Consider the following 16,740-nt stretch of genomic DNA (forward strand, 5'->3'; position numbering starts at 1 on the left):
TCTACATAATCGACCAAGTGAGCAAACAGTTTCGCACTCAGTTTACTTTATTGGACATTAAACCAACCACACGAATGCGTATAGTGCGTACAGAAGAGAATATTGCGTCTGTTTCTGAGAGTGTTGCTGAAGACCGTGAAATGTCGATTCGTCGCCGTTCGCAGCAATTGCGTTTGTGTTATTCGACCACATTGAAGATTTTACGCAAAGATCTTGGTGTAAAACCGTATAAAATACAGCTCGTGCAAGAACTGAAGCCGAACGATCTGCCACAACGTCGAATTTTCAGTGAATGGGCCTAGAAAAGTTGGCAGAAAATCCGCTTTTTTATCGACAAATTTTGTTCAGCGATGAGGCTCATTTCTGGTTGAATGGCTACGTAAATAAGCAAAATTGCCGCATTTGGAGTGAAGAGCAACCAGAAGCCGTTCAAGAACTGCCCATGCATCCCGAAAAATGCACTGTTTGGTGTGGTTTGTACGCTGGTGGAATCATTGGACCGTATTTTTTAAAAGATGCTGTTGGCCGCAACGTTACGGTGAATGGCGATCGCTATCGTTCAATGCTAACAAACTTTTTGTTGCCAAAAATGGAAGAACTGAACTTGGTTGACATGTGATTTCAACAAGATGGCGCTACAAGCCACACAGCTCGCGATTCTATGGCCATTGTGAGGGAAAACTTCGTAGAACAATTCATCTCAAGGAATGGACCGGTAAGTTGGCCACCAAGATCATGCGATTTGACGCCTTTAGACTATTTTTTGTGGGGCTACGTCAAGTCTGAAGTCTACACAAATAAGCCAGCAACTATTCCAGCTTTGGAAGACAACATTTCCGAAGAAATTCGGGCTATTCCGGCCGAAATGCTCGAAAAAGTTACCCAAAATTGGACTTTCCGAATGGACCACCTAAGACGCAGCCGCGGTCAACATTTAAATGAAATTATCTTCAAAAAGTAAATGTCATGGACCAATCTAACGTTTCAAATAAAGAATCGATGAGATTTTGCAAATTGTATGCGTTTTTTTTTTTTAAAGTTTTCAAGCTCTTAAAAAATCACCGTTTATATGTAAGCATTTTTGTTTTTTCTTATAAAATAATTTAAACCATTATAGTTTTCATCGAAGTTTTTCAAAAAAGGACTTTATAAAGTTATAGCAAACTGTGTGGCAAATTATTTATTGGTTGCAAATCTCAATCTCTCAACTGAAGTTTTTTCACTCTCTGCTCTCATGTATACACCGATACGAATTCAACACGCTATAAAAAATGAGAGTTAGAGGTTTCGAAGGGACGAAGACGAAATTTGGTTCTCTCGATAAGTTTTTTCACTCTAACAAAAAATTAAATCAGTAACAGTCACAAACAATAAATCTCGAACAAGCATTATCTTTCGTTGAGTTGATTTTGACATTTCAGTTATCTTATAATGAAAACGATAGACGAGACGATAGTGACATAGTTACGTGAAGCAAATTATTGACGATATCGTTAATGATAATTGTTTTGACGATTATCGTTTTAAAAAATACGGAATGACTCCCCAGGTTATCTTTATGTCGCTCTTGTTTAATATTAGGGGATATAATACATGTCGGCTAACTGAGATTTTTCATTTTAGCCAACATTCTGTGGGATATTCAGCCCAATTCTAAATGACAATATAAAGATTTCACTTTTCCCTTCTCTCTCATTTTAAATAGAAAATTCCCAAAGATTTTGAAGCTCAACTTTCCATTACCGCAGCACGAATTTCGACTCGCGTTTTTTTTTTTTCGATAGATATGTGCAAATAAATAATAACTATAGCAGTTTTAGAGCGAGGAAACATTTATTTCTATTTTTAATTAATTTTTAAAGTTCACTTTTTTACACTTTTAAAACACATTTTGACATTTCTTCATAGTTTTATGTTCAGTGTTGCCATACTTGTTTTTTTTCTTGGTGATTTCTTTTATTTTAGTGCTCAAATGAAAAAGTACTTTGCATATACCCAAACTCGCACCCACCCCAAATCCTATAATGACCCCTTACATACCTAGCTGTTAGTACGTGCGTCGTGCTATCAATTAAAAAAAAACTTGTTTTAGGCTCAAAGAATGCAATACAAAAAAGTAGGGTTAAGTCCGAAAAAGAAAATATTTTTTTTTATGACTTAAAGTTGTTTCCTCGCCCTAATATTTAAAACATGTTCAATTGAGACCCCTACCTAACTGCAAAAAAAAAATCAGAAGGAAATTCGTGCTGCGGTAATGGAAAGTCGCCCGATTTTGATCCTTTTTGAATTTTCATTATTCTAAACAAGCTCAAAAATAGAAAAAAGTTACTACGGGAAATAAACGAGCTTTCTAAAATAAAAAAAAGGGACAATTCAAATTCATTTGGCGCAAGCTTGTTACGAAGTAAAGTGAAGTTTTTCCTTTTTTTTCCAATTATTTTTGAGGCCAAAACCAACAAAACAAGGATCAGCTCTGCAAATGCTTTTAAATTTTATGTTGACTCAACAAACAAACAAAGGAAGAAGTAGCATTGATTTGGAAAATGGTAGAGTTGAATTTGTGTAGACCACCAATGTATAACAAAACTATAGGTTTAGAGTGTTCAGAAGAAATATTATGTTCAATTAAAGATGGCTGAAAAACTGAAAGCAAGGAATAGGACTGGCGATAGACCAAATAAGGAACAACCATTTTTCGGCAACGAACAGGGCATCTATGTTTTAATTACAATGAAAAAGTCCGTAGACTTCGGAACAGCTAATCCAACATACAAAATTTTCATTCTCGAGTTTGTAAGGAAGGAGAATTTTACTCTCGGGAGAACCCGAGGAAAACGATTGCCCGGGAATTTTTGGGATTGGTGAGATCATAAGCAAAAAACTTTTTCATTCACCCTGAACAATGGTCAAAAAAGTAATTATACTTTTTTTTTAAGGTCCTTGATGGCTTTAGTTCGAATTCAACTTCAAAATCATTCTATCACGTCAGGTTTTTGATAAACAACCATACAGAAAAAATGTGTGATGATTTCCCAAATCTACAATCCTCTAAATCAATATTTCATTTAAAAATGTTTTTTTTTTTTTTTTTTTTTTTATTACTGAAACGGTTCTTAATAAAACAAATTTTAAAAACTAATACTTTTTTTTCAAATTATTATTCAAAAATGGCTGGGTCCATTGGTCTCACGACTTAAGAATAATAAGAAGTGATCTTATTAAGAATTCATAGTCTTAAGGTTATAACATAAGTAATTGGGAAAACATTGCAAATAGTGATAATTTTGAAAACGTTTGAGTTTAAAATCGGAGTTCGGATTCGGAATCAGCACTAAAAATTAATTTTAAAACGAATTATTCAAAAACATAAGGGAATTACATTCAAGGTTTTTCGAAACTTCAGATAGAGATTTGTAATTTGCAAAATATATAACGTGTTTTAACTAAGCCTTAAAAACACAGTTTTGGGTTGTCTTGCATTTTTGAAAGGGCGTATTTTAAAAACATGATTAAGTGTTCATTATTAATAAATATTAAGAATATAATTTCAATCAAACGTATTGTGAATACGACCCAACATTTCCATTAATATTAAATGTAATGAATGTTTTGGTTTTGGAAAATTTGGTGTGAAGCTTATATTTTTTTAAATATTATAAGACTTCAAATGTGGTGTATTTAAAATTTAAAATAAAAAAAAATAAAAAGAATATAAAAAAATTAGGTTTTTAAGAATATTATAATAGAATCCTTTTTATGTCTCATTACTTTTTTTTTAAAGGAGCTTTTGATTCTGAGCATTCAAAATATTTGGTTATCTGATTTTCTTCTAACTAAAAAAATACATATGGTTAATATTGCACTAAATCATTTAACATACACTTGACGAAGATTATAATATTATTGAAGGTATAGAAGGTAAAGGTTTAGTATAGGCTCAAGAATATTTATGTTAAAATAGGTAAGGGACATACAAAAGGTAAGTATTTTTTATAATGAATAATGCATTTATCTCATACTTGGAACCGACGAAGAAGATGCTGAATTTTGCTCAGATAGTTGAGTCAAGGCTGACGATATAAATGAACTTTGAATGATGTTGGTATTGGAATTGTCCAGTTGTTGGGAAGGACTGTTGGAATGGTTAGCACTTTGGGAATTATTTATACTCGAGCTGGAGTTAGTGTCCGTACCAAAATTCCCATTGGTTAATTTATTTGCATTAGATGAAGAGGAGGAGGAGTTGTTATTGCATGTACTAGTTGTGTTACTTGTGGAATGTTTCGTTGATGGAATGCTGAACCAACTGCGGATGTTTGACTTGACCGATGTGGCTGTAGTGCTAATGGTTGTTGTTTGTATGGGCTCTGGTGATAAGGCTCGTGTTATATTTTCAATGTTTTCGATGCTACGCTCTGTCGAAGAATATTGGCTCTTTGGATCAGAATCTGGTTTTGTGGACAGATAAAGTCTGCTACCACTGATGTTTTCACTATTGAGGCTAGACCCACCAATGTCCGATGATGTTAGAACATCCAAGTTTCCTTGTTGTTGTTGTTGCTGTATTAGTTGTTGTTGTTTTGGTAATTGGTGTTGCTGTGCTAGTTGTGTGTCTGTGAGATTTGCGGGTGATATTGGCCGATTGGAGATATTTAAATGCGAACTTGTCGAAGAAGTGGGTTGCGTCGATAAGGTAATGAACGGGAGTTCGGATATTTCTGTAAGTTGTTTTATTGGAAAAGAAAATTGTTAATGAAAAACAAAAAAACAAAAACACAAAATTAAACAACAAAACTTTTTAAAAAATAAAACTTAATTAAAAACAAACAAAAAAATTTAAAAAATGTATACTTTTAGTAATAATAAAAATGTTTAGTTATGTAGATAAAAGAAAAACAAAATCAAAACGCTTAGCAATTACGAAATAAATTTATTTTAATAAACGCTGTGCAATTTGAACACGGACGCATTTTTAAAGTGAAACAAAGCTATTGATTTATAAAAATAAAACTAATGATCAAAATGACAATCTTTTCGTGGCTAACTTTCGCTGAATTGATCAACACAGCTGGACAAAAAATTATTGAGTTGTTTTCATACAAAAAAATAAAACTTCCCATATCTGAATTTGTAATTATTTTAAAAATTGAATTATTGTTTTCCTAGAAAAATGTTGTGACATTTGATTCAATTTTAATGCAAATCAGCATTAAAGAAAGATTATGTAATAAACGATTCAACCTTCTGAATTTTGAGAGGATTAAGCCTTATTACCCTTTGTTTTTTTATTGATTTCGCGGTGTAATAGAGAATATTTTGTACATACATTTTTTAAATTGTAGGTATGTATTTGAAAAACATCCGGAACCAAAATTCTTCTTTTGAGAGACTTCTCTCTTCTAGTTAACAGTACTCGAACGTTTTGGCTTATGTTAAACTAAAAGTATATTGAACTGCACTAATCAAAACAAATAATTAGATTACATGTAATCATACATAAAATCTGAAGAAATTACCTAATAGGGGATATTTATAAATTTGACATATAATTTTATTTGTCATGGAAGTCCTGATTTCTTCCCCGACAGCAATGGTTTAATAGAACAGACAAATTTTGTTATTAATTTAGCCTGTAAATGAACAAAGACACGTGAAAAATACAAGTCAAGTCATTATTAACTATCGTGAAAATAAGACTACACTTCTTTGAATTAAAAGAACATGTTGATATCCTGATAAAGAAAGGATATTGCTAATTTTAAGGCAAGAGTACTCACAAACAAAATTGATCTTATATGAATGGTGGCTTGTTTATTGGCTGCAACCTTTTCAAAATCATCCATGGGAAATCTGAGATATTTGAGATTGAACTTATCAGTTGTTAAAGATTTTGTAGGTTAGGTTAATGGGCTGGCGATTGATGACGTTATCGCCACACTTATCCATTGTAATACCCTGTGTCGTTCTAGGCAATTAGAGGCTTCGGTGAAGCCTAATAGGATGCTACTTCGAATAACTTTAAGGTCTTCGAGAATATTGCGTTTATATATTGCGTGATAAAAGGGAAAAGCAAATTATTTCCACATCAACTGAAAGGTATTGTTGCTTATTTCAAATTAGAAGCTCAATTTTTTTCTATGTAATAAAGGTTTTTTTTCTTAGACGTGCCGTTTTCATTCTGGCAAAACATCTATCCGAGTTGATCTTTTTGATAGCTCCCACTTGATTAATACTCAGTTTGACATTTTAAAATGAATAAACTTACTCCTGAACAACGTACACTGTCAGACAAAATAAAGTGCAAAAGCGGTTCATTTGATTTCATAGTGCCGCAATTTAAGAGCAAAGAGAATTTTTTGACACACGTCACAAACTTCCAGTTGTTTACTCTCTGATCAAAAAACCGTTAAAGATTTATTCTTTTGTTTACCAACATCGGCAATAATGCTGCGACAAAATAAAGTACAATTTTTATTACTCTTTCAATTTCTTACTAAATATTTAAAATTAGGAAAATTTTGTATAGCAGAGAAAATATTAAAAGGTTTATAAATTAAATTTAAAGTCATATTCATTTATTTGCTTGTTTTTATTTTATTCGGTTAAGGATATTATTAAACCGCTTTCAACCGAAGTGAAGGAAATGCTTGTTTTAGACCGTCAACATGGGTGGAAAAAAACTAGCAGAAAAACATGGATTGTCTGTTTCTGGTGGAAGACAAATTTATTTTAATTTTGTATAACGAGGAACTGTCGTCAGCTTTAAAAATTCCGCAGACCGCAGAATAAAAATTGAGGCTCGAAAACACCCATTATCTTCGGGCAGAATCATTAAAGTGGAGTTATCCATTACACCAAGGACTGTTCAAAGGCGTCCGAATGAATTTGGCTTAAGAAACTTTTTCGGCCAATTAATGTCAAAAAAAAATGGCTAGCTTTTTCAAGAAAGTTTCTATCTTTTGGAGAGCACGTAAAACGATAAGTCCAAATTTGAATTAAAAAATTAAAATCCAGAAAACGAGTTTGGTGCAAACCATCGGAAAGACTGAGCCAAAGGTGCATTCAAAAAACCGTCAAACATGGAGGAGGGTCACTTATGGTCTGGGGATGTTTTTCCTCTAGTGGGGTTGGAAATATTATTAAAGTTGACACTAAAATGACGAGTTCTAGTTACGTCAATATAGATAGATAGATATTTTATTGGCAAAGAAAAAGTTACATTGTTTACAATATTTTTAAGTCATTGCACAGCACAGAGATATGATATCAATTTGTATCTTACTACTGAAAATAATAATTATGTTTTAAACAGCATGTCTATGTCTTAATATTTATAAGTTTGAAGGAAAACATTGCAAAGAAAAAACCTTCATTCGAATTTTGTTTATAATTATATCACAGATATGTTATGCTTAAATTTAATAGAAACTAATTTCCGAATAAATATATAAATAAATAGGCAAACAAATAAGTTAATAAATACACGAATGAATTAATAAATGAGTAAATAAGTAAATAAATAAATAAATAAATAAATAAATAAATAAATAAATAAATAAATAAATAAATAAATAAATAAATAAATAAATAAATAAATACAAAAATGCAGAAGTAAAAAATCAAACAAATAAATAAACAAATAAAGACACAAATAAATAAATAAATAAATAAATAAATAAATATAAACATATATAAATTAGTAAAGGAGAAAAAATGTATAAATAAATAAGTAGATAGTAGAATGAATACATAATAAGATACATTAATTAATAAATAAACAAAAACAAAAAAAAAAATACTTATAATGATGCATAAATAACAATTAATACAAGAATAAAAAAAAAAAAGAAAAAAAAAATATGTTTGACAATTTATTAAATCAAGTTTCTAATCAGAGAGTTTTCGCTTAATACACATTTTCTGGAAAATTTTTGATTGAGCATTTCAATTTTCTTGTCTATTTTTAAGACGTTCGTTGTCTCTATGTGTAAGGCTTGGGTTGAATAATGCCAGGGGAGCTTCAGCATCATTTTTAAAATTTTGTTTTGGAGAATTTGCAATTTTTTAATATGCATTACAGCACAATTACCCCATACGGGCGATCCATATAACAGTATTGCTTGAAAAACGACTTTAAAAATAATAAGTTTATTGTGTTTGCTAAGTAATGACCTTCGGTTAATAAGCGGATATAACATTTTTATTCCGACATTTATTTTATTTGCTGTCATTTCTGTGTGTTTCTTGAAGGTCAACTTCTTATCTAAGTAAATACCTAAATACTTGACAGAGCTGACCCAAGGTATATCACAGTTATTTAAGTTTATATTACGACTGGGTAAAAAACAATCCTTTCTTTTTCTGGTGAAAAAGATAGCTTGGCTTTTCCCAGCATTGATTTTAATTTTCCAGTGTTTGTAATACTCGAAAATAATTGCTAAATCAGTTTGAATATTGTTAATAATATTATCAGGATGTTCATCGGATGAGAATATAGCAATGTCATCTGCATACATACCGAATTCACAATTTTGCAAAACTGGAAAATCAGAGATAAAAATATTGAACAACGTAGGAGATAACACTGATCCTTGAGGAACGCCAGCAGGAATAGTTTTTGAGGCTGAATTTTGTCCATTAAGTGAAACTATGAATGTTCTTTCACTTAAAAAACTTTGTATAAGTTTTATTAAAAAAGTTGGACATTCATTTATAATAAGTTTATAAATAAGTGCATTGTGCCAAACAGTGTCAAACGCTTTTTCAACATCTAGCAAAACTAATCCTGTTGATTTTTTTTCTCTAAATTTTTCTTTTACGTGTCTACAGATTCTTAAGACCTGGTGTGATGTGTTATGCTCTTTCCGGAATCCAAATTGTTGTATTGGTATGATATTCTTTTCATTTAAAAACAATTCTAATTTGCAGCGAATTAATTTTTCGAAAATCTTACTAATGCTACTCAGTAGGCTTATTGGCCTATAACTAAGTGGATCACTTCGAGGTTTTCCAGATTTTAATATTGGAACAACTTTTGCCATCTTCCATTTAAGTGGAAAATATTGAATTTTAAAGCAGGCATTTATTAAAGAAGTTAAATAAGCAAAACCACTCATTGGAAGTTCTTTAAGGAATTGGTTTTGAATACCATCCATTCCAGGAGATTTTTTATTTTTAAGATCACATATCAAATATTCAATGTCTTCAACAGAAATTAATTCTTCTGCAGATAAGCTTATAGAAGTTCCATTGAATTCAATGACTGACGTATCTACAAGGTTGGTTAAAACAGGATCGTGGTAGAAGTTAATGGTAGTATCATGATTGCTAGCAAAAGTATTTGCAAGCGTATTTGCTTTGTCTTCGTTAGAAGTATGAACTGTCCCTAATGATTCAAGTGGTGGTATTTGAGTATTTTTCTTCTTAATTATTTTATGTATGTTCCAAAAAGGTTTAGAGCTAGGATGTAAGGAACTTAGTTTTTTGTTCCATTCTATGTTCCTGAATTTTGATATCGATTCTGTTATTAATATGTTGAGATGGTTCATTTCTTGAAAATCGTGCTGCTGTCGATATCTTTGCCATTTCCTTCTAAACATATTTCTTATTTTAATAAGATTTAAAATGGAACGAGGTAGAATAACAGCTCGTTTATTAATTGTTTTCTGAGGAACAGATACATTAATACTATCACGGATACTTTTTTCAAAATAATCAACATAGACATCAATATCTTCACAACATTCAACACGTCAATATTGTCAGAGAAAATCTAGCTTCATCTACTTCAAAAATGTTTTTGAGAAATTATATTTTTCAACAAGATACTGACCCAAAGCATACAAGCAGAATTGCAAAAGATTTGTTTACTCGAAACAATATTGACGTTCTAAAATGGCAACCTCAATCTCCAGACCTTAACCCTATTGAGCACCTTTGGTCCATTTTGGATGACAGGATACCTTTGGTTGAGCGATGCAATTTACCGCCTTTTTGGGAATGCATCCAAAATGAATGGGAGAGAATTCCACCTGAATTTTAAAAAGTCTTGTCTGCAGTATAATCAAACGTCTTGCTGAAGTTATTCAAAATAAAGGCAGAGCCACTCGTTATTAATTTTGATTTACTTTATCAAACTGTTTTTTGAATATTTTATACTATTTATGTTCATATTTTGAATTTGCACTTTATTTTGTCTTTTTTTTTGTAATATTTTAATATCTTTTTTTTCTTAACTACAATTTTGTAAATAACCTAAACAAATTTTGGAAGTAAAATTTAATATAATATTTGTATTTAAATGAAAATATTTCACTCCGACTTAAGATTTGGGATTTGCATTTTATTTTGTCCGACAATGTATATTGCTGAAATACGAAAATTGAGCATCTCGGCTGGATTTTATTCGAGCCAACAGCGATAGCCACTTGTCCGAAATAAATTTTAAAACATATTGACAAACCTTTATTGTCATAATAAAGTTACATTCATTAATAACATTAAATTATATGCGTCTAATTTCTTCTGAAAATCACACGTCTAAAAAAGACCGTTTCCCAATTTTTTTTATTTCTTTTTTGTGTTGCCCTAAGTAGGAAAATATTTGTTTGCATCAATATAAATCCTATTTGTAGGTCTTCAAATTGGAATACTATATTCAATCTCAAATTAAGAACTAATACCTTGTAATAAACAACTTATAATTTCAAAATATGGACCGTGTCGTTTACAAGAACTTGGCCTGTAGCTGACCGCAGCATGGCGAATTTTGCATCGTTGTTTGGGAATGCACCCAAACTAAATTCAACAGATCCAGGAACTTAAGTCAAAAGACCATAGGCAGCGTTTTGCTTTCGTTAATTGAATTTTGGAATATTTGAAAGTTAATTCAAATTTTGAGCGAAAAATCATCTCTAGTAATGAGGACCAAATACAGAAAATATCAATAAATATCTGATAAAATTAAGCTACGAAAAACTACTAATTGTTGTCACATTTTTGTATTAAATAACAGCGATAACTTCGCATTTAATATTCTATTCAATTCAAGTCAAAGATTGCAGTTGATTTTGAAAGTGGCTGTGGAGTGTTATCCTAACGGTATTCATACATCATCATCATATTTGTACACCATTTTGAACAATCGTGAAAAATTAAGCTTTATGGCTCTTTTTATGCCCACATTTATTTGTCTATCGATAATGTTGTCGGTCATAACCAACTGATCAATACCTGCAGCAGTCGATAAATCTTGCAACTAAAACGTCTACGACACTATGTTGTGCTGTAGTTACAGTTTAATTTTTGCTAGTTCTGTGTTAGACTTACAATATAACCATATGATCATCAGCCTGAAAAATCATTGAACCCTCAACAGAAAATAATTGTTTTCCCAAATTAGTGCCCTACTTCAGCAGAAAATTGCCTTGGTATAGTTTTTAGATTTGTTTTGACTTTTCGGACAATCTAATTACACTCACGAGCATCTAAGATCCGAAGAGGAACTAAATGCTCTACACTTTCAAAGGTAGACACTTTAAACAATGCACGATTATATTATTTTACCAATATCTCCATAAGATCCGTCATGGTTATGCATATTAAGAATTCTTGTTTTCATAATTGTTTTTGAATGACTGCAACAAAAATTATTCCAGTTTTCGACAGAGCTGTTAGATTGTAGGGCTAATAATTTGAGCGTGAAAATAAGTAGTTTTGAGTTAGTTATTTTGTTTCTTTGGATATCCTCAAATACTAGTTGACGAAATTAAAAGCATTTGATAGTTCTGTTTTTAATGTAAGGTACAAAGGTTTTTAAAAGAACCAAAAACCAAATATCTCAAAATCTATAAATAAGAAAAAAATAACTAAAGTATTGAATTAAAAACATCTCATCTTCCCATGAAAGATTTTGAAAATGTTGACACTTCTTCTGAGACCAAACTTAATTGTGTGCACATTTAGCCAGGGCCCAATAGTAAAATGGTTCCTTTAATTTGTAGACCTTACAAAATTATATAAGCCTAGATTCAATTTATTTTGTAGTTATGAGAAAAATAAAACACAAACACAATTTTATGGACGCCATGAAATGGAAAAAAAGCGCAAAACAATAAGAGCAAGTTTCATTTTTTTTTGTTTAAATACAAATCAAAAGCAACATTAAAACAATACAAAAAAAATCCAAAAACAAAACATGCTTGATGTTATGCGTTACCAAAAATTATTGCATTTTTAGCATTCAAAACAAAACAATGACAAGTTTTGATAAATAAAAAGAAAAAAAAAAACAAATTAAATTCAGATTCCCTTTTTAATTTTTACCTTTGCAAGAGCAAAGATGAGCTTCTCTAAAAATTATGTTCAGAATCAAAAGATATGTACGTAATATAGAATAAATAAATATTATTTCTTCTCATAAATTTAAAACGAATACAATTGTCTGGTATTTTGGGTATTTCTAATGAACTTTGTATGTGTAACAGGGGTGTTGTGTTTTTAAGCATTCTTAACAGAAATTTCTAAAAATAAGAAAATAAACAACTGATTTGTGGCAGGCGGCAAGTTGACTGAGAGAAAAATAAATTTTGTATTGTATTATATTCGAAATATATTCCGTTTTCAAACTGCACAAACCTTTAAGTTTTCGGAATAATTTTTTTGTTTTTTGTTTGTACATTTTTTATTTGTAATTTAAATTTAAAAAATCAAGGTTTACCAACAGAAAAATAACAAAATGGGCAATACTTACCAGGCTTTTCCAGGCCGGTATATTTATTCAAAACAAACTGTTCAAGAAGCTTATCCACTGTCATATCGAGAAATTGGCGTTTGAAGTCAGAGTGAACCTGAGAAATTAGTAACATTTAATTATTTATTTTTTTTTTATATATGATTTTCCGTCTTTAAATACGACTTAACTAATAATTGTTATAAATTGTGTTTTTTTCTGGTTTATAGGACTTTAGGCTCCCAACGATATTTAAATTGGCAGCTATTTAGTCAGCTGTCAAGTGTTTTTTGTGTCCTCTTGAATCATCCATTTTTTTTTAAGGGTACAAGCCACGAACCGAAGCCTGTAAGGACGATCAGGGGAACATCGTAGTGAAACCGCAGTCTATGTTGAGAATATGGAAAGACCACTTCTCTAAGTTATATAACGGCGCTAACGAACCGAACTCCGCTGTAAGGGAGATAGAACCACTCAACCTCGGTGACGCAGATCAACAATTCCGCCTACCCGACCTTGACGAAGTGAAGATAGCTATATCTAAACTTATGTCAAGCAAAGCTGCTGGAGCTGACGGCATCGCTGCTGAACTATTCAAAGCAGCAGGAGATGACTTGATAGGGAGAATGCACCAACTCATCTGCAAAATATGGTCGAAAGAAAGCATGCCCGATGAGTGGAATCTCAGCATAGTTTGCCCAATACATAAAAAAGGAGACCCTCTTAATTGCGCTTACTACAGAGGCATAAGTCTCCTTAACATTGCATATAAGATCCTTTCTGTCGTATTATGTGAACGTCTGAAGCCGTTTTTCAACAACCTGATTGGTCCTTATCAGTGTGGCTTCAGACCAGGAAAGTCCACTATCGACCAAATTTTCACACTCTTTTCTCTTTATCGATTTTAAAGCCGCGTATGACAGCATAGGAAAGAGCTCTACAGAGCAATGTCTAGTTTTGGCATCCCTGTCAAACTTATCCGTTTGTGCAGAATGACGATGGAGAATACACGCTGCTCTATTAATGTCGGAAAAGATCTTATTTGTATTTGATGTCAAAAAAGGTTTTAGACAAGGCGATGCACTGTCATGCGACTTCTTAACATCGTTCTGGAAAGAAGTGTGCAACCGTCAACCGTCAACACTAGAGGCACAATCTTCCAAAGGTAAATCCAATTACTCGGATACGCAGATGATATTGAAATAATTGGAAGATCAAAGCGTGATGTCAGTGGAGCGTTTTTGAGCATTGCGACGGAAGCGAAGAAGATGGGTTTAGTGGTCAATGAGGGCAAGACCAAGTATATGCTGTCATCAAAAAAGGACACTGAACGACGACGTCTTGGACAAAACTTCACCATGGACAGCTATAACTTTGAGGTAGTTAAGGACTTTGTCTACTTAGGCACCGCTATTAACGACACCAGCGCTGAAATCAAACGAAGAATAACTCTTGCAAATCGCTGCTTCTTTGGACTTAGAAGGCAATTGAGAAGTAAAGTCCTCTCTCGGGCATCTAAAATCACCATCTATAGCACACTCATCATCCCGGTCCTCATTTATGGCGCTGACCTTGTCAAAGAAAGATGAGAGTGTCTTAGAATGGTTCTTCGGGTGATTTTTGGTCCCGTGCGCATAGATGGAGAATGGAGGAGAAGTTATACGTACGGGCTGTACAGCTACACTGACTTAGTTAGAAGAATTAAAGTCCAACGGCTTAGATGGCTGGGTCATGTGGAGCGAAATAGACATCAACGCTCAAGCCCGGAAGGTGGGTGAAAACCTCAACCAACTTGGCGTGCGAAACTGGAGACAGCTAGCTAGGGACTGAGTTGGCTAGAGACTCATGTTGGTTGAGGCCCATGTTCGCCCGGACTGTAGCGCCACCTTAAGTGTGTAAGTAAGTAAGTCAAGTGTTTTTTTTAGTTTAGTTTGAGATTTTTACATGAAGCCATAAAAACGCTTCCAAAATGTTCAAATAGAGACAGCTAGCTCGGGACCGAGCTGGCTGGAGACGCATGTTGGTTGAGGCCCAGGTCCGCCCGGACTGTAGCGCCGCCTTAAGTGAGTAAGTAAGTAATTCAAGTGTTTTTTTTTAGATAGTTTGAGATTTTTACATGAAGCCATAACAACGCTTCCAAAATGTGCAAATATTTTAAAATTCCTAGATCTGTATAAAATAAGGAGCGCGTCAATGGTGTCCGCTATAAGCCAAAACTATTGACTTTTTCGTTCATTGCCTGAACAACCATGATGTGCTATGATTTCAACAACATGGCACTGCATTTCACACAGCTTGTGCTCCAATTGATTTATTGAAGGAAAGGTTCATGTTACAGACCCGGCCTTTGTATTCGTGGAATTTAACATCGCGCCGCTTGACTAGTTTCTGTGAAGACAGTCAAATTGCTAGTGGACTTCCAGATTAGACTAGATCCGAGCTAACCGTGGCGGTCAAATGCCAAAAATCATATTTTAATTATAATACCAGAGGTTTATCTTTCGAATCGTTATAGTTATATATATATATAATTATATACCCCTCAAAAAACACACTTTATTATACTATATTCCTTCTGTGTTAAAGCGAGGAAATGTCATGGGGATCATACCGATCAACCGATCATACTGAAATGAATTTATGAAATGACTATAGATGAGGATTATAATTTTAAAACAAAAATGAGTTAAGTATCAGAAAGTGATGTTTTAATCGGCTCGAGCTTGGCAAGTAGAAAAATATGTGTAATATATGGATGCTAGAGCTTGTTGGAATCTAGGGCAGTACAGAAGAATAAATGTTTGCTAAGGTAGGAGAATCGTCTGCCATCGGGCTTATTGCGGAATAGCAGAAACGTGATAAAAAACAAGATCAAATCTTGGAATGAACTGTGCAGACTAAACCGGACTGAATTTCTACTTGATAACTAAGCTTGTGAGCAAAAAAAATCCACTTATGCGACACCCCTGTCATAAGTCCTTAGCAAAAAAAAAAAAAAAAAAAAAAAAAAAACAGACTAAAAAATTGTACATTTTGTAGTTAAATCTAAAAGCTGATAGAATTAGCTTCAAAGTGCCATAAAATATTGTACTCTTTCTTGCGCTAAAAGTCCAACACCACAAGTAATCATCAATTTTATGCTTGTTTACCATATTGCTCATTAGGGTAACTGACACTTATAAAGGTTATATAACTGACCAACCTCTATCATTTAACCGTCAAACGTCAACTGATACACATCTCAGTTAACAATAAACAAGAATTCAAACGGTCACCCTGTTCCGACAAGGCTAGTGTCAGAGAGAAGTGGTCAGTGCTCTGAACATGAGTCAGGTCTGCTTTTTCTAGAGTTTACAGACCTGAGGAATGGTTGGATAGTTAGAAGAAGACTTAAGGCAGCTAACATTAAGCCAAAAAGGTGAACTACTGGGCCCAAATTGAGTCCATCCCACAACTTAAATTTTCCAGAGAATACGATAATTGGACTGTCGAATAATGGGAATTCGTTCTTTGTCCAGGCAGGGAATAGTAAATATTGATATGGTAATTTTAATTAAAATATTATTTTTGTTAAATTTGTATTTTCTTTTTAATTGTTCAAGATTCTTTTGATATTTTTTACCAAAACATTAACTGCATTAACTAAAACTAAAGGCTTTAAAATGCTAATATCAGAAAAAGCAGGAACACGCAATTTTTGCTAGAGGCGTTTGACTGCAAGCGGAGTGTACTACTTCCATTAAAAGTCTCACACGCTTCATAAGAAGTGGTATCAAAATTGCTCGAATATTGGTTTAGGGGTCTTAAAGGTCTAAAGTCAGCAGCAACTACTATCTAATTATACATTGTTTTAAAATAAAAGGCTAAAGAATCAAGCACACAACTTATTATTACCTGTCCAACCATGTCGTGATTGTTTTGTACCAGTTCTAGGTAAGTCGATAGAAATTCCTTCATCTGCCTCAGGTGGACTTCTTCTATTTCTTGAAACCTCTGCAATACACATCACA

General features: G+C 32.6%; 1 protein-coding gene across 1 annotated transcript in view; it reads right to left on the reverse strand.

The window, feature by feature from the left end:
* The window catches only part of LOC129942213 (F-BAR domain only protein 2), a 107,010-nt gene that overhangs the window by 48,181 nt on the left and 42,089 nt on the right, over positions 1-16,740 (reverse strand). The window contains exons 4-6 of the mRNA XM_056051069.1: positions 16,625-16,723; positions 12,752-12,848; positions 4,020-4,718 (exon numbers count right to left, since the gene is read on the reverse strand). Coding sequence (XP_055907044.1) covers positions 4,020-4,718; positions 12,752-12,848; positions 16,625-16,723 — 895 coding nt within the window. The remainder of the gene's footprint in view (positions 1-4,019; positions 4,719-12,751; positions 12,849-16,624; positions 16,724-16,740) is intronic.

Source organism: Eupeodes corollae, chromosome 1, assembly GCF_945859685.1.
Source record: "Eupeodes corollae chromosome 1, idEupCoro1.1, whole genome shotgun sequence".
Lineage (NCBI taxonomy): Eukaryota > Metazoa > Arthropoda > Insecta > Diptera > Syrphidae > Eupeodes > Eupeodes corollae.